Source organism: Monodon monoceros, unplaced genomic scaffold, assembly GCF_005190385.1.
Source record: "Monodon monoceros isolate NGI ecotype Baffin Bay Population unplaced genomic scaffold, NGI_Narwhal_1 Super_Scaffold_18, whole genome shotgun sequence".
In the NCBI taxonomy this organism is placed as follows: Eukaryota; Metazoa; Chordata; class Mammalia; order Artiodactyla; family Monodontidae; genus Monodon; species Monodon monoceros.
Genome location: NW_021703774.1, coordinates 114853755 through 114875820, shown reverse-complemented (window position 1 = coordinate 114875820; position 22066 = coordinate 114853755). Strand labels below are relative to the sequence as shown.

The window sequence follows — 22066 nt, the reverse complement described above, 5'->3', positions numbered from 1 at the left end:
CATCCTTACTTCTTTCCTTGCTTTAATTTTCCCTATTTAGCACTTACCTCCATCTAACATATACTGTGCAGATTTGCCTGTTGCCTTTCTTCCCTCACTTGAATGTAAGCTCTGTGAGGGCAGGGATATTTGTTTAAAATTTTCACAGCTGAATCCCCAACCCCTAGAACATAGTACATAGTAGTTAGTAGTTAGTCAAATAACTACTTTGAGTCCCTACCATTGACAGTTGTGTGATAATTATCCTGGTGACTTTTCTGAGTCTCTTTGCTACTCAATTTGTCCACCTAGATTGAACCTGTTGGCATGTTGATATGTTTCTTCTGGATTGCTTTTCTCTTTTCAACTAAATCAGTAATTCTAGATGAATTGGAAAAGTCCATTTCTTCCCTAATATTAAGTTCAGGGTCCTAATAAATTATCTTAATTAATAAATTATCTTAATTATCTAAATTAAATTGCTTTCATTTCCTGACTTAACCGCTATGTATTGAGCTACTATAGTATTCCAGGGACTTCTGGGGAGTGAGGTTAAAATGAAGAAGACAGACATTGATTCTGCAGTTACTGAGTTTACCGTCTAGTGGACAGGCGTAATTAAATAATAAGTTAAAGTGCAACACAACTACTGTTGGTTTGGTATAAATATATTTCAGAGGTATTCCCACACTCAGCAGTTATGCACAATATCTGGATTTTCTGTTTTCCCAGAGGAACTTGTTTGGATAGATGGAACTTACTAATTTACACATTTCTTCCCCCGCCCTGTTTCTCTTTTTGTTTTTCAGCCTTTGCAACTGGACTGTAACCTTTGTGCCATAGTGTCAAACTCAGGTCAGATGGTTGGCCAGAAGGTGGGGAATGAGATAGATCAGTCTTCCTGCATTTGGAGAATGAACAATGCCCCCACCAAGGGCTATGAAGAAGATGTTGGCCGCATGACAATGATTCGAGTTGTATCCCATACCAGCGTTCCTCTTTTGCTGAAAAACCCTGATTATTTTTTCAAGGAAGCAAATGCTACTATTTATGTTATTTGGGGCCCTTTCCGCAATATGAGGAAAGACGGCAATGGCATTGTTTACAACATGTTGAAAAAGACTGTTGACATCTATCCCAATGCCCAGATTTACGTGACCACGGAGAAGCGCATGAGTTACTGTGATGGAGTGTTTAAGAAGGAAACTGGGAAAGACAGGTGAGTCCTCTGAGAAGCAGCCTTATTGTCTTTTATGCTAAATCTTTGCTGAGTTCTTTTGCCAGCTATCAAATGAACAGAGTAACTTTTCAAAGTGATTGTTATATGTTTTTGACTATTATGATTACTTGATGAGCCAGCAGCTAGGCCCCATTTATTCCACCTACCCCACCTTCTGTTCTCTCCCTTTTGATTGGCTTGAGGCTCCAAAAAAGCACTGGCTGCTTCCCCAAGATATCTTTAGATTTCTTCTTATTTAGCTCAATTTGCTATTGAATAAATTGGATTTTAGCCGAAAGAAGTCTACACATTTCTGTTTTAAAATAGAAATGTGAGAGAACTTTAGGACCTAAACTCCTTTGGAAGCTGTGGCAAAAATTTACTAAGAGCACAAAACAGAACAAGCTATTCATTCTCTGATAAGGTTGCATAGCTTCTTGCCTGCAAATAGGTCCTACAATCGTGAACACCATAACTTAGCATTTAACGTGTTAAGCAGAATACCATGTTGAAATTATGCATTCCTTAAAATCATTAACAGTGGATTCTTGAAGAGAAATGAGATATACATACCGTTCACTCAATGATCTAAAAACCAATTTGCATTTTTTTCATTACATCCGGTTTTCTGCAGCATTCTGTAAACCACCTTTACCGAGGCCTGCCTGTCTTATTCTTCTTCTGCTCCTTACTTTTCCTGCTTCCTCCCCCTGCTTCCTCTTCCTCTTCCTCTTCCTCTTCTCCCGTGTAACTATTGCTTACCACTCTTTCTTCCTCTTTAGAAAAGTAACCAGTATGTGAGAGAGAAGTAGAATTATAAATCAGTTTACCTTAGTTCATATATCTAGTTCTAATCAAGAACTGCTGCAGGAAAATATTGAAACTGATTGCTGAAAGTTTGAATTACTGTGAATTTTGCTTTTTTGTGTAATACTATGGATAAATTGAGCATTGACTCTAATTCCAATATTAACATTCTGATTTCCTCAAAATATCTGTCTTTTATTCTTCCTTATTATCAAATTTAAACTTTCAACTATATTGCAGTGTGTGCTTGAGAAGGGGAGTTTCTGATGTCTCTGGGTGTAATTTAAATGCTGATAATTATTTTAAAATCTTATCTGGCTCAACTCTCCTACTGATAATGTAGGTGGAATTTAGTTTTTTCTACTTCTCAGCACCAAAAATGCATAGCTTCTAAAGAAATGCAAGACAAATAGCCATGATAGTGGCCTCTTCCACTTTAGTGTTAGCAAGAAGAATCCCAGTGTTAAGATTTGAATCAGTGTAGCATAAACAGTCCAAAGAGACAGGCACTAGGGATTAAAGGAGTAGGTACGTGCTTCAAAGAAATACTCTCACATGTAGCACCATTCTATATAAATACGACCACTCTCAAGTGGCTTTGGAAATTTCTGGTCTCTCACTAGCCCAGAGCAGTGCAGTTAATTAGGTATATTTGGTTTTTCATTAGTAACATTTAGCCCTCGGGGTATGCCCTAGTCATAACTATAAGCCCTAGAATAATTCTGGGGTATCAGAGAAGAGCTCAGCATGCTGTCTGTCCCCATGTGTTTATATCATGCTGGCTTTGCTGTGAGCTTTCAGTGAGACAGCACTGTCACAGATGTGTGGATTGTACAACAAGCACCAGAAAAGAATAGCTTTGGGAGATTCATTTTCCTACTGGCTGTGATGAGGAAAGCTGTTTGTATAGTGGGAAAAAGCGCACTTGGTAAAATTAATTTGCAGGTATCATTCAATTGGTAGAGTTACCAAAATAAAAGTAGAAAAAACAAGTCAAAATTATTTTATGATGCTTTCTTGCTGTTTTCTTCCCCATGTCTAATCCCGTCTGGTGCTTCACTGAATACTACAAACAGACCAAAGAAGACAACTATGCTAGAAATGAGCAGAACAGATGGTTTTGGTAAAATCTGGTTGGATGACAAAAGGTCGACCAAAACGACCTCAAGGGTAGCAATCTTCACAATGATTTAAATCTGTACCCTAAGTTTAGCTGTGTGGATTTTATTGTTAAAGATTTTCCCATAGTGACCTGATGTTCATTGCCAGATTTCAAAGAAGAATATTTTTTAGCTTTTTATGAAGGAAAATGTCAGACTTATAGGGAGACTAATGCTGTAATGAACTGCTGTATACCACAGCTCAGATTGAATAATTATTAACTCATAGCCAATCTTGTTCTATCTATACCCCTGTACACTTTCTCCCTCCCCAAGGATTATTTTGAAGCAAATGCCAGATATCATATTATTTTATTCATAAATATTTCAGCATGTATCTCTAAAAGATAAAGATTCTTAAAAATAAACACAATGTCATTGTCCTACAGAAAAATCAGCATACTTTCTTAATAACAATATATATTTAGTCTGTTTTCAAATTTCTCCAATGATCTCATTAATATTTTTAACAGTTAATTGAATCGGGATTAGTGTTAAGCTCTGTGCATGTTCAAATCAGGATTAGCATAAGGGCTTTACAAATAATTGATACGCCTCCTATATTTCTCTTAACACATGGCTTCTTCTCTCCCACTCTCTCCCTGTATTATTGAAAGAAAACTAGTCATTTGTGCACCATCTAGAATGTGCTGATTGCACCCCCATGATACTTCTACTTTGGTATCTCTATATTGAGGATTTATTGGATTCGGGTCTAATTTTTTAAAAAAAATTTATCAAGACTATTAGGTGATACCTCTATCAGGATGAAGACCATCTAGTTTTCTGTCTCTTTATGTTAGCATTCATTAATGATCATTGTCTAGATCGAATAGTTCATTAGAGATTACAGAATGATGATATTTCATCATTTCTTTTTCATTTATTAACTAATATACCTTATAAAGAGAAACTTGGTCTCATTAACCGTTTGGTTACCATGATATAGAAGATAGTACCAATTCTTCCTCTTTATTAGTTATTTTTGGTTTTTCTTTTATTTATTTTTTTATACAGCAGGTTCTTATTAGTCATCCATTTTATACACTGCAGTGTATATATGTCAATCCCAACCTCCCAATTCATCACACCATCCCCACCCCCTGCTGCTTTCCCCCCTTGGTGTCCAAATGTTTGTTCTCTACATCTGTGTCTCAATTTCTGCTCTGCAAACTGGTTCATCTGTACCATTTTTCTAGATTCCACATACATGCGTTAATATAGGATATTTGCTTTTCTCTTTCTGACTTACTTCACTCTGTATGACAGTCTCTAGATGCATCCACATCTCCACAAATGACCCAACTTCATGCCTTTTTATGGCTGAGTAATATTCCATTGTATATATGTACCACATCTTCTTTATTCATTTGTCTGTCGATGGGCATGTAGGTTGTTCCATGTCCTGGCTATTGTAAATAGTGCTGCAATGAACATTGGGGTGCATGTGTCTTTTTGAATTATGGTTTTCTCTGGGTATATGCCCAGTAGTAGGATTGCTGGTCATATGGTAGTTCTATTTTTAGTTTTTAAGGAGCCTCCATACTGTTCTGCATAGTGGCTGTATCAATTTACATGCCCACCAACAGTGCAAGAGGGTTCCCTTTTCTCCACACCCTCTCCAGCATTTGTTGTTTGTAGATTTTCTGAAGATGCCCATTCTGACTGGTGTGAGGTGATACCTCATTGTAGTTTTGATTTGCATTTCTCTAATAATTAGTGATGTTGAGCAGCTTTTCATGTGCTGTCTTCTTTGGAGAAATGTCTTTTTAGGTCTTCTGCCCATTTTTGGATTGGGTTGTTTGTTTTTTCAATATTGAGTTGCATGAGCTGTTTATATATTTTGGAGATTAATCCTTTGTCCATTGATTTGTTTGCAAATATTTTCTCCCATTTTGAGGGTTGTCTTTTCATCTTGTTTATGGTTTCCTTTGCTGTGCAAAAGCTGTGAAGTTTCATTAGGTCCCATTTGTTTATTTTTGTTTTTATTTCCATTACTCTAGGAGGTGGATCAAAAAAAGATCTTGCTGTGATTTATGTCAAAGAGTGTTCTTCCTATGTTTTCCTCTAAGAGTTTTATAGTGTCCGGTCTTACATTTAGGTCTCTAATCCATTTTGAGTTTATTGTTGTGTCTGGTGTTAGGGAGTGTTCTAATTTCATTCTTTTACATGTAGCTGTCCAGTTTTCCCAGCACCACTTATGGAAGAGACTGTCTTTTCTCCATTGTATATCCTTGCCTCCTTTGTCATAGATTAGTTGACCATAGGTATGTGGGTTTATCTCTGGGCTTTCTATCTTGTTCCATTAATCTATATTTCTGTTTTTGTGCCAGTACCATATTTTCTTGATTACTGTAGCTATGTAGTATAGTCTGAAGTCAGGGAGTCTGATTCCTCCAGCTCCGTTTTTTTCCCTCAAGACTGCTTTGGCTATTCGGGGTCTTTTGTGTCTCCATACAAATTTTAAGATTTTTTGTTCTAGTTCTGTAAAAAATGCCATTGGTAATTTGATAGAGATTGCATTGAATCTGTAGATTGCTTTGGGTAGTATAGTCATTTTCACAGTGTTGATTCTTACAATCCAGGAAAATGGTATATCTCTCCATCTGTTGGTATCATCTTTAAGTTCTTTCATCAGTGTCTTATAGTTTTCTGCATACAGGTCTTTTGTCTCCCTAGGTAGGTTTATTCCTAGGTATTTAATTCTTTTTGTTGCAATGGTAAATGGGAGTGTTTTCTTAATTTCACTTTCAGATTTTTCATCATTAGTGTATAGGAATGCAAGAGACTTCTGTGCATTAATTTTGTATCCTGCAAGTTTACCAGATTCATTGATTAGCTCTAGTAGGTTTCTGGTGGCATCTTTAGGATTCTCTATGTATAGTATCATGTCATCTGCAAACAATGACAGTTTTACTTCTTCTTTTCCAATTTGTATTCCTTTTATTTCTTTTTCTTCTCTGATTGCCGTGGCTAGGACTTCCAAAACTATGTTGAATAATAGTGGCGACAGTGGACATCCTTGTCTTGTTCCTGATCTTAGAGGAAATGCTTTCAGTTTTTCACCATTGAGAATGATGTTTGCTGTGGGTTTGTTGTATATAGCCTTTATTATGTTGAGGTAGGTTCCCTCTATGCCCATTTTCTGGAGAGCTTTTATCATAAATGCATTTTGAATTTTGTCAAAAGATTTTTCTGCATCTATTGACATGATCATATGGTTTTTATTCTTCAATTTGTTAATATGGTGTATCACATTGATTGATTTGTGTATATTGAAGAATCTTTGCATCGCTGGGATAAATCCCACTTGATCATGGTGTATGATCCTTTTAATGTGCTGTTGGATTCTGTTTGCTAGTATTTTGTTGAGGATTTTTGCATCTATATTCCTCAGTGATATTGGTCTGTAATTTTCTTTTTTTGTAGTATCTTTGTCTAGTTTTGGTATCAGGGTGATGGTGGCCTCAGGGAATGAGTTTGGGGTGTTAGCTCTTCTCTAAATGTTTGATAGAATTCACCTGTGAAGCCACCTGGTCCTGGACTTTTATTTATTGGAAGACTTATAATCACAGTTTCAACTTCATTACTTGTGATTGGTCTGTTCATATTTTCTAGTTCTTCCTGGTTCAGTTTTGGAAGGTTATACCTTTCTACAAATTTGTCCATTTCTTCCAGGTTGTCCATTTTATTGGCATAGAGTTGCTTGTAGTAGTCTCTTAGGATGCTTTGTATTTCTGCGGTGTCTGTTGTAACTTCTTTTTCATTTCTAATTTTATTGATTTGAGTTCTCTCCCACTTTTTCTTTATGAGTCTGGCTAATGGTTTATCAATTTTGTTTATCTTCTCAAAGAACCAGTTTTTAGTTTTATTGATCTTTGCTATTGTTTTCTTTGTTTCTATTTCATTTATTTCTGTTCTTATCCTTATGATTTCTTTCCTTCTGCTAACTTCTTTGGGTTTTGTTTGTTCTTCTTTTTCTGTTTCCTTTAGGTGTAACGTTTGATTGTTTATTTGAGATTTTTTTTTTTCTTGAGGTAGACTTGTATTGCTATAAACTTCCCTCTTAGAACTGCTTTTGCTTCATCCCATAGGTTTTGGAGCGTCGTGTTTTCATTGTCTTTTGTCTCTAGGTATTTTTTGATTTCCTCTTTGATTTCTTCTGTGATCTCTTGGGTATTCAGTAATGTATTGTTTAGCCTCCATGTGTTTGTGTTTTTTATGTTTTTCCCCTTGTAATTGACTTCTTATCTCATAGGGTTGTTGTCAGAAAAGATGTTTGATATGATTTCAATTTTCTTAAATTTACTGAGCCTTGATTTGTGACCCAAGATGTTACCTATCCTGGAGAATGTTCCGTGCGCACTTGAGAAGAAAGTGTAATCTGCTGTTTTTGGATGGAATGTCCTATAACTATCAATTAAATCTATGTGGTCTATTGTGTCATTTAAAGCTTGTGTCTCCTTATTAATTTTCTGTTTGGATGATCTGTCCATTGGTGCAAATGAGGTGTTAAAGTCCCCCACTATTATTGTGTTACTGTCAATTTCCTCTTTTATAGCTGTTAGCAGTTGCCTTATGTATTGATGTGCTTCTATGTTGGGTGCATATATATTTATAATCGTTATATCTTCTTGGATTGATCCCTTGATCATTATGTTGTGTCCTTCTTTGTCTCTTGTAACATTCTTTATTTTAAAGTATATTTTATCTGATATGAGTATTCCTACTCCAGCTTTCTTTTGATTTCCATTTGCATGGAATATCTTTTTCCATCCCCTCACTTTCAGTCTAGTCTGTATGTGTCTCTAGGTCTGAAGTGAGTCTCTTGAAGACAGCATATATATGGATCTTGGTTTTGTATCCATTCAGCAAGCCTGTGTCTTTTGGTTGGAGCATTTAATCCATTCACGTTTAAGGTGATTATCGATATGTATGTTCCTTTTACCTATTTCTTAATTGTTTTTGGTTTGTTTTTGTACGTCCTTTTTTCTCTTGTGTTTCCCACTTAGAGAAGTTCCTTTAGCATTTGTTGTAGAGCCAGTTTGTTGATGCTGAATTCTCTTAGCTTTTGCTTGTCTGTAAAGCTTTTGATTTCTCCATCAAATCTGAAAGAGATTTTTGCTGGGTAGAGTAATCCTGGTTGTAGGTTCTTCCCTTTCATCACTTTAAGTATATCATGCCACTCCGTTCTGGCTTGGAGAGTTTCTGCTGAGAAATCAGCTGTTAACTTTATGGGAGTTCCCTTGTATGTTATTTGTCGTTTTTCCCTTGCTGCTTTCAATAATTTTTCTTTGTCTTTAATTTTTGCCAATTTGATTACTATGTGTCTCATCATGTTTCTCCTTGGTTTTATCCTGTATGGGACTCGCTGTGCTTCCTGGACTTGGGTGGCTATTTCCTTTCCCATGTTAGGGAAGTTTTCGACTATAATCTCTTCAAATATTTTCTCGAGTCCTTTCTCTCTCTCTTCTCCTTCTGGGACCTCTATAAGGCGAATGTTGTTGTGTTTAATGTTCCAGAGGTCTCTTAGGCTGTCTTCATTTCTTTTAATTTTTTTCTCTTTATTCTGTTCTGCGGCAGTGAATTCCACCATTCTGTCTTCCAGGTCACTTATCCATTCTTCTGCCTCAGTTATTCTGCTGTTGATTCCTTCTAGTGTAGTTTTCATTTCAGCTATTGTATTGTTCACCTCTGTTTGTTTGTTCTTTAATTCTTCTAGGTCTTTGTTAAACATTTCTTGCATCTTCTCGATCTTTGCCTCCATTCTTTTTCTGAGGTCCTGGATCATCTTCACTATCATTATTCTGAATTCTTTTTCTGGAAGGTTGCCTCTCTCCACTTCATTTAGTTGTTTTTCTGGGGTTTTATCTTGTTCCTTCATCTGGTACATAGCCCTCTGCCTTTTCATCTTGTCCATCTTTCTGTGAATGTGGTTTTTGTTCCACAGGCTACAGGATTGTAGTTCTTCTTGCTTCTGCTGTCCACCCTCTGGTGGATGAGACTATCTAAGATGCTTGTGCAAGTTTCCTGATGGGAGGGACTGGTGGGGGGTAATGTTGGCTGTTGCTCTGGTGGGCAGAGCTCAGTAAAACTTTAATCTGCTTGTCTGGGGATGGGTGGGGCTGTGTTCTCTCCCTGTTGGTTGTTTGGCCTGAGGCAACCCAACACTGGAGGCTACCCGGCTCTTTGGTGGGGCTAATGATGGACTTCGGGAGTGGTCTCGCCAAGGAATACTTACCAGAACCTCTGCTGCCTGTGTCCTTGTCCTCATGGTGAGACAGTGCCACCCCCAGCCTCTGCAGGAGACCCTCCAACTCTAGCAGGTAGGTTTGCTTCAGTCTCTATGGGGTCACTGCTCCTTTCCCTGGGTCCCGATGTGCACACTGCTTTGTTTGTGCCCTCCAAGAATGGAGTCTCTGTTTCCCCCAGTTCTGTCAAAGTCCTGCAATCAAATCCCACTAGCCTTCAAAGTCTGATTCTCTAGGAATTCCTCCTCCCGTTGCTGGACCCCCATGTTCGAAGACCTGACGTGGGGCTCAGAACCTTCACTCCAGTAGGTGTACTTCTATGGTATAAGTGTTCTCCAGTTTGTGAGTCACCCACCCAGCAGTTACGGGATTTGATTTTATTGTGATTGAGCCCCTTCTACCATCTCATTGTGACCTCTCCTTTGTCTTTGGATGTGGGGTATCTTTTTTGGTGAGTTCCAGTGTCTTCCTGTCGATGATTGTTCAGGAGTTAGTTGTGATTTCAGTGTTCTCGCAAGAGGGAGTGAGAGCATGTCCTTCTATTCTGCCATCTTGAACCAATCTCTTCTTTTTTAGTTTTAGGGCATTCATGCCCTATCATTCTCCAAAAGTCACCAGTAAATTTATTATTTTCAGTATTTACATATTGACTTATGTACTTAAACATTTTTGAAATATTTTGATTCATTCCAGTTATGTTCTTATGCTTAACTGTCCTATTTTGAGCTGTGGGAACCTCTTCAGACTGGATTTTGAGTGTTTTTGACATGTCTTTAGTAGTCTTGTAAAACAAAGTCTTTTAAATCTCCTTTGCTTCCTGGTATTATAGGATGTTTCGGGCTCTTCTTGTACATATCCTGATGCAAACATGGATTCAGACTTTTTTTTCCAAAGAACTTTCGCCTTTTTAGTATTGAAGAGAACATAATCTTGGCACTACACATGCTCATTACTACTGGATTGGTCTTTGTTTTATGGTCTTTTCATTGGACAGAGCTAGTATATAAACAACATACAGTGTATATATTGTTTAACGATAAAATTGTTTTGAGTTCAAACTGAAACTTCCAATACAATTTCAGGTCTACCAGGTTTTTATCTTACCTCATCTATCTTACATCTGTTCTTCTTTCTGCCATGCTGACAATCACAGGTCCTAGAGACACCAATGTAAATACTCATCTGCTTTATCCCACAGCATACACACAACACTTTTAGAATAAAAATAACAGCACAACCAAAATATGATTGCTATAAACATTTTAAGATTATTTTGCATCAAAGAAAGTGTTGTATGCAAGCATTCATGTAGGTACATGCTTAAAAAGTGTGTGTTGGTTATATCCTAATAAACGTTTGAAGTATTTTTCTCCTAAGCAAATAGGAGGGGGTTAAGTGGTATACATCACTGCAGGCATGAAGGGATGAGGAAAAAGCATTGTCCATATAATTTGACTTTTGTGTAAAGTATTTTGGTTGATTTACCTGCACTTCCTGGAGGCAAGTGCTAATTTTTGTCATCAGGTTTTGTTTTTTTTTAACATCTTTATTGGAGTATAATTGCTTTACAATGGTGTGCTAGTTTCTGCTTTATAACAAAGTGAATCAGTTATACACATACATATGTCCCCATATCTCTTCTCTCTTGCGTCTCCCACCCTCCCTATCCCACACCTCTAGGTGGTCACAAAGCACCAAGCTGATCTCCCTGTGCTATGCGGCTGCTTCCCACTAGCTATCTATTTTATGTTTGGTAGTGTATATATGTCCATGCCACTCTCTCACTTTGTCCCAGCTTACCCTTCGACCTCCCCATATCCTCAAGTCCATTCTCTAGTAGGTCTGCATCTTTATTCCCGTCTTGCCCCTAGGTTCTTCATGACCTTTTTTTTTTTTTTTTTTAGATTCCATATATATGTGTTAGCATACAGTATTTGTTTTTCTCTTTCTGACTTATTCACTCTGTATGACAGTCTCTAGGTCCATCCACCTCACTACAAATAACTCAGTTTCTTTCCTTTTTATGGCTGAGTAATATTCCATTGTATACACGTGCCACATCTTCTTTATCCATTCATCTGTTGGCGTCATCAGGTTTTTAATGGAGAAGTTATGTCACCATTATGATGTATAATTTATAAAGTTAAAAAAATATTTTTCCGGGCTTCCCTGGTGGCACAGTGGTTGAGAGTCCGCCTGCTGATGTAGGGGACGCGGGTTCATGCCCCGGTCCGGGAGGATCCCACGTGCTGCGTAGCGGCTGGGCCTGTGGGCTGTGGCCACTGAGCCTGCGCGTCCGGAGCCTGTGCTCCGCAGTGGGAGAGGCCACAACAGTGAGAGGCCCACGTACAGCAAAAAAAAAAAAAAAATATATATATATATATATATATATATATTGTTCCTAGTATTTAGAGTGATTCATTATAGGAAAGTGATTAAATTAAGTTCTTCAAATAAAAATTTGCCTCTCAACTTAATTCTTCAAATTGTCAAAATCATTTTTAAAAAATATTAGCCCCTCCTCCATTCAAGGCGGGCATGTTTTCAGTTTTACAGTGGTTTTAATTTTTTTTTTTTTTTTTTTTTTTTTTTTTGCGGTACGTGGGCCTCTCACTGTTGTGGCCTCTCCCGTTGCGGAGCAAAGGCTCCAGACGCGCAGACTCAGCGGCCACGGCTCATGGGCCCAGCCACTCCGCGGCATGCGGGAATCTTCCCAGACCAGGGCACAAACCCATGTCCCCTGCATGGGCAGGCGGACTCTCAACCACTGCGCCACCAGGGAAGCCCCCCAGTGGTTTTAATTTTTATCTTAAGGGATTCCTTATTGAGAAAACATGAAGTAATAAAAGAAAATGTACCCTGTTAAATTTCTTAGAATGAGTTTAGATCAACTCATATGCATATTGGAATACTTTTTCAAACAAAATGAAATTTAATTTGCTTTCTTATCAGTTACTGACTAAAATTATTTGGCTTGTCAGTTAGAAACGGTGACCTTGTGGGAAAGGTTGAGAGAACAGAGAGAGAGACTGCTTGCCCCTTCTCTGTTCATCTTCTGGGGCTCAGTTTTCTTTAGAATTCTAGGTCATTTGGGCAGTGGTCACCTTTATATTTTTACTTACCAAATATTTTTCTGGGAAACAGCTACCTTCAACAAACCAGAAACCTTTGGAATTAAAAGTCTTGTAGTCAAAATAATCTGGACCAAAATGGATCTCTTTTCCCCCTTTGAATGATTGGTGTGCATACATGATACTAGCTTGCTGACATTTCCACATTTGCATTAATATATTTTAAGACTGAAATACCCTAGAGGTACTGTAGGGCTGATAGTGGCACATGGTACTGCATTCAACATTTGCAGAATGTGATTATGTGCCTGGCCATGTACAGATGTAAAACGAATGTTAACTCTCTTGGAGAAGCAACAAATCCTGTATGAGGTGTTCTGCTTACCTATGGGCATGTAGGCAGTTGCAGCTTGCATCCCACTTTAGAAATACATTGGCAAATGCAGGCACATTATTTAATTAAGTAATAATCCCATTAAAACTGCAAAGCTAATTCAGGGCTGATAAAGGGCCCTGAGCTCCCCTAAATAGGTCTTCATTAGCGGGCATAAATGTGGCTCTGCCTTCAGGGATGGATGAAATTAATGAAGGCTAGCAGCAAATAGATCCATATTTCAAGACCTTACTGCTTCAGGTGCAGAGGATGTGAAGGGAAGGAGTTACTTTTAAGGATCATTTAAGAAACAGGGTACACAAAAGTCAGTTTCAGAAGACACTGTCAAAATGGGAAACTGATTGGTAAATATCAAGATGGCTACATGGCTAATCATTGCCTGCATGCTCCATCCATTCCCACTCAGTCCTACAGAGAGAAAAAGAAATCAGTGATGTGTTGTTTCTCACAGCCTTGTGTTGGAGTTGGTTTTGTCATCTGGTGTGGGTTTTAAGTGCAGCCCAGGTTTTGCTGTTTTAGCTTTGGCCATTTTGAAAGTTTCTTGTGCTGCTGTGTGATCGATTTTAGGGATTAAATTGTCTCACATCCCTTAGGTTTACAAACCCTTAGTATTTCCTAGAGTGGAAAGAGGAAAGCCTCCTCCCTGAGAATTTAGAAACTCTCTGAGAGTCCCCTCTGTTGGTACACAAGGCAGGCAAACTGCCTCAACAAATGCAGTACAGCGAGAGGAAGGGGCAAAAGCAAAAACTGGAAGATGTGCTAGCCCGAGCGCCAGCCAAGAGGCACAGACACGTGCCTAGTTCACCCAAAGAAGTCCTGTGACTCTACCTGGACTCTGAAAACAAAGATGTCTAGTTATTTCTAACTTGGAATAAGTAGGTACTAACCTTAGGAAAACCTGGACCAAGAGAAAATAGGCAAAGTAGAAAAATTCTTGGATTGAGAGACAGAACCCAGTATTAAAAACAGTATTTTCTTTTTTTTTTCTTTTTGAAGACAGCCTTTGCAAATATAGCATCTCAGCACTTTTTCAGGAGCAACGTTGACTCATCTCTGTTAAAATGAATTAATGTTCCCACCCCAGCTGATGTATTTGGCAGGAACAATGAGTTCACACAGCAGTCACGGGCAGACCCATAGGACTTCGGAGTCAAAAGGCATAATAAGGCATCCAGGGCTGTGTTTTCATGCTAACAAGCATTGGGAAATAGTTGACTTCCTTTTTCCCATTATTCATGATGGCATGTAGTGACCTACATTAGGCCTCCTTTGTAATACACACAGGCTGGAAATTAAAAATTCACTAAAAGGAGGGAAGAACCTATTTTAATAATGGGAAGATGGAAAGGATGTTTTTAATTTATCAATATATCAGTACTAACCTCTCTTTTGTTTAAAATTACACACATTCGTGCAAGGGCACGTGCACGCACGCACTGGGTGAAACTAATTTGACAAAACAGCTTAGTTTAGGAGTAAAACAAGAGAAACATCTTTAATTCGGTGACTATATTTTTAAAAGGAAGACTATTCAGACTACTGGTAGTTGTAGAAATCAAGACTTGCAACCAGTCTACTTCAGAAAATGATGTTCTCCTGGGCCTTAGGATATGACTTGACAGAATGGCTAGATACATAGCCAGATTATGCTGTATAGAAAGAAGTCCCAGTAGACATTTATGCTAAACAGTCCCTCAATATAAAGGCTTTTGAACACTACAAAGGGTGTGAACCTCAAAGACAAATAGACCTTAAATCGAAAGCTTCGTTAGAGTATGTCTACACTTTAAACTTTATAAGGGCTTTAAGGGTCTTCTTTTCTTTTCTTTTCCTGTTTATTTATTTATTTAAAGTCATGGGATTTTTATTTAAGTCATGAGGTTTATCTCTTCGGTTGATTTGCTTCCCTACTATAATTTGGATTTCTCCTCTCCTTTGATTTTTTTTTTTCATCTCCCAAGTTTAGATCAAAATCAAGGAAATTAAGAATGGTTATATACTGTCCATGAAAACTATGAAGCAGGGGCAATCTCTTTCTTTTTTCCTCAATTCTTGTATACCTTGACTCTTAAAACAGAGTTGATTTCTTTGAGACTTTTCAACCTATACGGTATCCATCTATACTACTAGATTTTTACTTGCTTGGACAACATTTCAAAATATCTTGCTGAGATGCTGTAGGAGCTCTACAAGTGTTTGTTGAATTGAATTTTTGCTTCTTTGAAAACAAAAATAAGAGACTTTTTATTAGATGTAGTAATGTTGACCTTCTAAATGGACTTCCCTCCTTAGCCTTTTTTTTTTAATAAAGAATGAGTCCTCTAGATCAGTACAGTATTTTCTTTCTTTCCTTCTCCCTTCCTCGCTTCCTTCCTCCCTCTGTCTCCCTCCCTCTCTCTCTTTCTGTTTCGTTACAGTACTTTTCAGACTTGAATGTACCTGCAGTCACCTGCTGATTCAGGTGATTTGGAGTGGAGCCTGAGAATTTGCATTTTGAACAAGCTCCCAAGCCAGGCCAGTGCTTTCAATCTGCTGGTAACCCTTAGAACTGCACTATGTTAAATTGCTTTGAATGAAGAGACAGGACAACATTTCATTTTTCCTTGAGTGAGAGAAATACATAAGGGAAGAATAACTATCTCTCAAATAGCCTTGGTAATCTACTTGTAGTTGGATGCCAGTTTTGTGACTATGACCTGTTCCTGGCCATTTAAGCATGATGGCACCCTGAAGTCCTTAAGAATTCAATGAGGGTCTTATTTATCTCATCTTACTATGTTTATTTGTCCATTTCTCTCATTAGACAACACACTTCTTAAGAACAGGGACTTTGCTTATCTCCAGTTTATTTTCAGACCTAACACAGTGGTGGTTTACCATCAAAAGAGCAAACAAATGTGTCGTTTTCACTCTACTTCTCTCAGCTAAATGACCCACAGATATTTCAGGTTTCCTTGAAATGACCTCAGCAATAGCTCATTTTCTTTCTTCTATCGTTACCACTACTGCTGCTCTAGTTGAGGCCTTCTTTTCCTCTCATATGGGTGACTATGAATATAGCCTTGCCTCTATGCCTTTGCAGAGATTGCTCCCTCTGCCTAAATTTTACTTCCTCCCATTACCATGCACACAAATGCATCCTTTATGACCAAATTAAATGTTACCTCTTCCATGAAGCCTTTGGTAATATCTCTAATTAGAACTCATATTTCCTCCTCTGAAAATCCATAGCATTTGGACTTTTTTTAAAAATAAAAATCATCACTCTCTACCATGCATTATTATTTATGTCTAATCCTCCAGGTAGTCCATAAACTCTTTAAGGGAATATCAGCTCTTATATATTTGTTTCCCACCACCTGATACAGTGGTTGACTCTAATAGGTATTTGGTAAACATTTGATAGATGAATGAATAAATGAGTTAAGGAGTGAAAGAAATAATACCCAATAGTTTTTTTTTTTTTTTAAGTTTCCAAGTCCCTTTGCCACTTGTTGAAATACTTGTGAATTTCCAAACACTTTTCTTCAGTATATAGGGGTCACAGTAATACCAAACGAGGCAAGTTATAGGATTGGATTTTGATAGAAAAGTTTCCACGGTTCTACTCAGACAGACCACCCCTTGCTCTATCTTACCCAAAGGCTGGCAAGTCTATTACCTTTGCCAGATATTGTGTGACTGGGCACTGGGTTTTTAATAAGTCACTGACAGAGCCACTCCTCAAATACAGGTTTGCATTTTAGTTTCACTTCAGTGGCAAAGCAGGTTCCAAGACTTCACTCACAATTCTGTTAGCTGTCAGTTGCTTGGTGAAAAAACAATTCCTAGCATCCAAGGTCATACTCTTGGGCCTTAGGCAGAAAGGCCACAGAAGGCAGGAAACCAAAGACCCAAGTAAAGGAGAACTGATCACTATCCAACTTGATCTTCTAATTGTCTTCTAGACAATATTTTCTTCACTGATAACAAAGAAAGTGAATTGCCTTAGTGAAAATAGTTTTAAATAACTTTATGAAGGACATAAAGAAAAGGAAAAAAATAGTAGCAGTGTCTTTTAACCTGCTGCATAAATGGTTGATGAAACTGTACACAGACTTAGAGGAAAATCAGTGAGTATTATGGCATAATTTAGATCATGTCACTCTTCTGCTCAGAACCCTGAGGTAGTCTCCTATTTCCCTTAGAGTAAAAACATAAGTTTTTTTGTTTTTTGTTTTTAAACATCGTTATTGGAGTATAATTGCTTTACAGTGGTGTGTTAGTTTCTGCTTTATAACAAAGTGAATCAGCTATACATATACATATATCCCCATATCTCCTCCCTCTCGCGTCTCCCTCCCACCCTCCCTATCCCACCCCTCTAGGTGGTAAAGCACAAGTTTTTACAACGACTTACAATGCCTTCCAGGGTGACCTGGACCCTTGTTTTCTCTCTGGCCTCTATTTATTAAATTTCCTTCATGATCATTCTGCTCTAGCCACACAGTCTTCCAAGCTGCATCTCAAACACACCAGGCATGCTCCCTCTTGCAGGCCTTTATTTCAGCCCTTTGCTGGATCACCCTTTCTCTTCATGTATTGCATGATCAACTCCATCATCTTCAAGCTTTTGCTCACGTCACTCACTCAGTGAGTCTACCACGATACTACTTAACATTGAAATCCCCACTCCCAATAAGCAGCATTCCCAATTCTCCTGACTTGGTTTAACTTTTCCTTTCTTTCCCCAATAGCATTGTTTACCTTCTAATATTTTATGTACTTATGGATTTTATCATTTATTGTTTTTGTCGTTCTCCCCTACTAGGATGTAAGTTCCTTAAGGGCAGGGATCATTGTCTGTTTTTGTTACTTATATATCTCAGCACCTAGAATAGTGCATGGCATATAGTAGATACTTAATACTTGCTGAATGAATGACTAAGGGGTGGAAAACCGATTAAGTAAATAAAGGATTCAGGCAAACTTGCAAAACTTGTCTCATGGGGTCTACCAAAGCAACTTAAAAGGAAGAAAATACATGTGTTCAGAAACTATACAGTTAAGGTACAGGGTTTTGTTTTTAATTAATTTTTTTATTGGAGCATAGTTGATTTACAATGTTGTGTTAGTTTCTGCTGTACAGAAAAGTGAGTCAGTTATACATATACATATATCCACTCTTTTTTAGATTCTGTTCCCATATAGGTCATTACAGAGTATTGAATAGAGTTCCCTGTGCTTTACTGTATGTAGGTTCTTACTAGTTACCTATTTTATATATAGTGGTGTGTATTCCTCAATCCCAATCTCCCAGTTTCTCCCCCCCACATTCCCCCTTGGTAACCGTAAGTTTGTTTTCTACATCAAGGTACAGATTTAAGGCAATTTGTTCTGCTGTTATTCTATAAAATGATACTAGGATGACAGTTCTCTTATTCGAAGAGATCATCATGTCACTCAAGGAACTGGTCTGACTGATTTTTATTCTTCAGCACATGGACCAGTTGTTTAAACAGAATAGACCAAATTAGCTAATTTCTTTGGTATCCACAAAAACAGCAAAAATCTCTGACTCTTATTTGGGTTGGTAGAGCAGTAGTTCCCAAGCATGAGCCTATATCTGAGTCGCCTGTAGGACTGGTTAACACACAGATTGCTAGGGCTACCCTGAGAGTTTCTGAGTTGGTGGCTCTGGGACAAGGACCTAGAGTTTGCAGTTCTCACAACTTCCCAGGTAATTCTGTCATTGCTGGTCCTGGGACCACAATTTGAGAACCTTTGTGGTGCAGAAAGATTCTAAGATATCAGGAGTTATATACAATTGTTTTGAATACATTTGGTCCTATAATCTTTATACTGTTGGCGTAGTGTTGTTCTGTGACCATCTATTTATTACGATTTATTACGATTATTTTTAATGGTGAGGAATTTTTTAACTTGCTGTGAAAATCCTACTGCAGCTCTGTCATTCTATTCTTCACTTCCTTACAGTCTTGCTCCTCTGTAGTCATGCCAGATGGTGCTGCTCATTAGCTTATGAAGAAGTGATGCTTTATCATTCTAGACAGACAAATCATTCTGTTCTCTGACTCTGAGTCAAGAATCAACAGTTGGGTGTATGTTCAACCTACTATTTGCTTTACAATTTTGCTCATTAGGTATTTATTACCCTGAAAATATATGAGCTGGTCATTATCCCTCTGTCATGTATTTCTCTCAAATTGTATTCATTTAAAGTTCATATTGGCACTGTTTGACAAGTGCCATCGTCACAGCATTACCTCCACTAACATGTAATTTCTCTTTTGCCTGAATATCTGTAAAATTAAGATGCTGGATAATATTCCATTCTCTGACTCACCATGTTCCAAAGGGATAACTGGGGCAATTGGTGTTGCTGATTTGTGAAAAACAGTAAAACTTAAGGACAATACGTAGCATTATGATCAATGTCATCACATTCTTTTTAATTCATTGTATGTTTTCCTTATGAAGAAATCAGAATGAGGAGCCTATATGATTTAATGAGAAGTATAAAGAAACAAAACAACGCTAGAAACACTTAGTAAGACACTGGAAAGGTGGATGGGGAAACTTTTCCCATGTGAAGTGGAGAACTAGTTAAAACTCAAAATCTGTGAAAAAAATAACATACTTGTGCTATGCAATTATTGGAGCAAAACCACATTTTAAAAAGTTCATAATTTTCTCTAAAAGGGTAATTAAAGTTAGTGCTAGATAATTCATGCCCAGGCACCATTACAGGCATACATGTAGCAGTCTCTTGATGTGAATAGGTCATTTATTCTCCCCAAGTATGCTTCTCTACACAGTTGCAATATTGAACATGTCAAGTTTTCTTGAACTTTTGCTGATTGGAGTGTAGGAAAAAGAGAAGGGTGTACAGTTGGAGGCTTCCGGGAGAGGTTGTCAATCTGTCTTAATTCTTCTAGTTGAGAGTAGATCTTTGACTATTAAATCTTTACCAACTAAGACGTTCATATTACACAGCATAGTTTTATCATTGTGGAGGTGCAGAAGCACTGAAGGTAAATGCAAAACAAAGAATGGTTGCTTTTTCAAGGTAACTTTTCTACTCTGCACTCTGTATTTCTAATATGTTATGCAGTCCTAATGTGTCAGTCCATAACAAACACAGTTGGGTTTGCTTAATTGTGTATTAAATTTTCTTCCATCAGTGGAGCAAATTTCACTTATTCTTCACGGCGACCATAGTTAATTTGTTCTTTATCACCTACTTCACTCATAACTTATAGCTCACCATCCCACCTTAATTAGGAGACAAGACCCTTCCAAAGAGTGAATCATTGGCCATCATCTGTCACCTGGATAGAGTTACATAAGATATGTTAAAAACAGAAATGACTGCATAACTGGTTCATCATATTTTCCTTAGCAGGTGGATTCTTAGTGGGCCGAGAGTGTGTTTCTGGTGTTTTGGCTGCCAAGCACATTGTGGGTGTTCAATAAATATTAAATAAGAAGAAGAATTTCCTAATTAAGATGAACATTTTTCTATATTAAGCAGGTGGTGCTCAGTAGGAGTAGCCCATTATTTACAAGTGTGACACAAGGTGCTGGCAACAGTCTAGGAAACATGGCTCCCACTCTGTATGCTGATTAAACGTTAAAGCAAACTTTTGTGGCAAACAGCTTGATCAATATTAGTTAATGTTTGTGATAAAAACTGTGAATAGGGATGGACTTTGTGTGTATATGCCTGTAATTCTGCTGTTTTGATTGTTTAATATTGGCTTCGACTGTAAAAGTGTTTCTTGCTGGTTGCTGCAAAGCAAGTGTTGGCAAATCAGTGTAGATCTGATTTTATCCCACAGGTTCACCATTTGATTTGAATCCTCATTATTGCCTGATTTCTAAAGAGATTTTTCTTTCGAGTCCTTTGAGTATCTCTTTGGGTTACTGAAACTAGATGTGAACACCTCCGTGATATTTGCAATGCTTATATGAGTAGCTAAAAGCTCAGTGGAACTAACTAGAGTTAATTAGGCATTCCCAAAATACACATCATTTTATGATTTTGCAGATCACCGCGATGAAAATAACAGTCTAATTTCGTCAAGTCATGTATATTATAGGGAGAGGGATGATGAGAGAAGGCAATTCTCAGTTCTTCGGAGGAGTTAATTTTGTTGTCAGCACATCCACATTTCCAGAAATCACAAACCACAGGCAGAACTTTCTAGCAAAAGTGATCACATACTGTTTCCATTTCTAACTTCTGCCTTCTATAGTGTCTATGCAAATAGGGGCTTTCAAGGATGTAAAACTAGCAGCTTCGTCTATTAGGAGCTCAGCGAGCAGCTGCCATGCTTTCTCATAAAGGATAGAAAACATCCTGTTTACTAACATACTCCCACATACACTCACACCAAGCTATTCTATTTAAGCAGAGCTTTTATTTTGGTTTGAGATAGGCAGCATGGAAGTAGAGTGTTATTCAAGTCTCTTGCAAACATTTCATTCATTCTTCAAGCACATATTCCCTGGGTGCTGACTAGGTGCCAGACATTGTCCTAGATGTGGAGAATCCACTGGTGTTTGAAACATGTTCTCTGGTTTTACCGGGAACTCATCAGAGGTTCTGGCATGTGTTGGCATGTTCTTTGCACCGGGTCTCACCCCCTTATTTTTAATATTTATAAATCATGCTCATCAGGCTGTCAGTAGGTAGGAAATGAAAGCAGCTGCCAAGACAGAACAAATCCCAGAGTGAACTAAAAAATATGTTGACCACAGGGATGTGTGGCAAACCAAGATGTGTTCTTCAAGTGGCAAAAAATAAGTATGGAAAAAAAAAAAGTATGGTACAAAAGTCCAGGCTTACCTCATTGTCATATAATCAGCGGGCTAGAGATTTCACCTGTGCCCTCTACAGTCCCTGTTAAGGAGTCATGATCATGTGCTCTTCTGTAAGCCTGGAGTCTGCCCAAAACATGAGCTTATAAATAATGTTAGCTTAAGTAAGGCTTATGATAATATAAAAGATGAATTATCTTCCTGTTTTGAAAAGCATGTATTCTATAACTCAATATGTCTGGAGTCCTCCCAGAGACCTGTATGATTTTTCACCTTCAATTCCTTTAGATCTTTTTAAAAATTTTTATTTATTTTATTTTATTTATTTTTGGTTGCATTGGATCTTTGTTGCTCTGCCCGGG

General features: G+C 37.8%; 1 protein-coding gene across 4 annotated transcripts in view; it reads left to right on the top strand.

The window, feature by feature from the left end:
- Positions 1–22066, top strand: part of ST6GALNAC3 (ST6 N-acetylgalactosaminide alpha-2,6-sialyltransferase 3) — a 570510-nt gene that overhangs the window by 350500 nt on the left and 197944 nt on the right. For 3 of the 4 annotated variants that reach the window (XM_029227562.1, XM_029227565.1, XM_029227564.1), the window contains exon 3: positions 789–1198. In XM_029227562.1, the coding sequence (XP_029083395.1) occupies positions 789–1198 (410 nt within the window). Of the gene's footprint in view, positions 1–788; positions 1199–3081; positions 3269–22066 lie in introns of those variants that run through there. The other variant, XM_029227563.1, reaches the window with a different exon arrangement.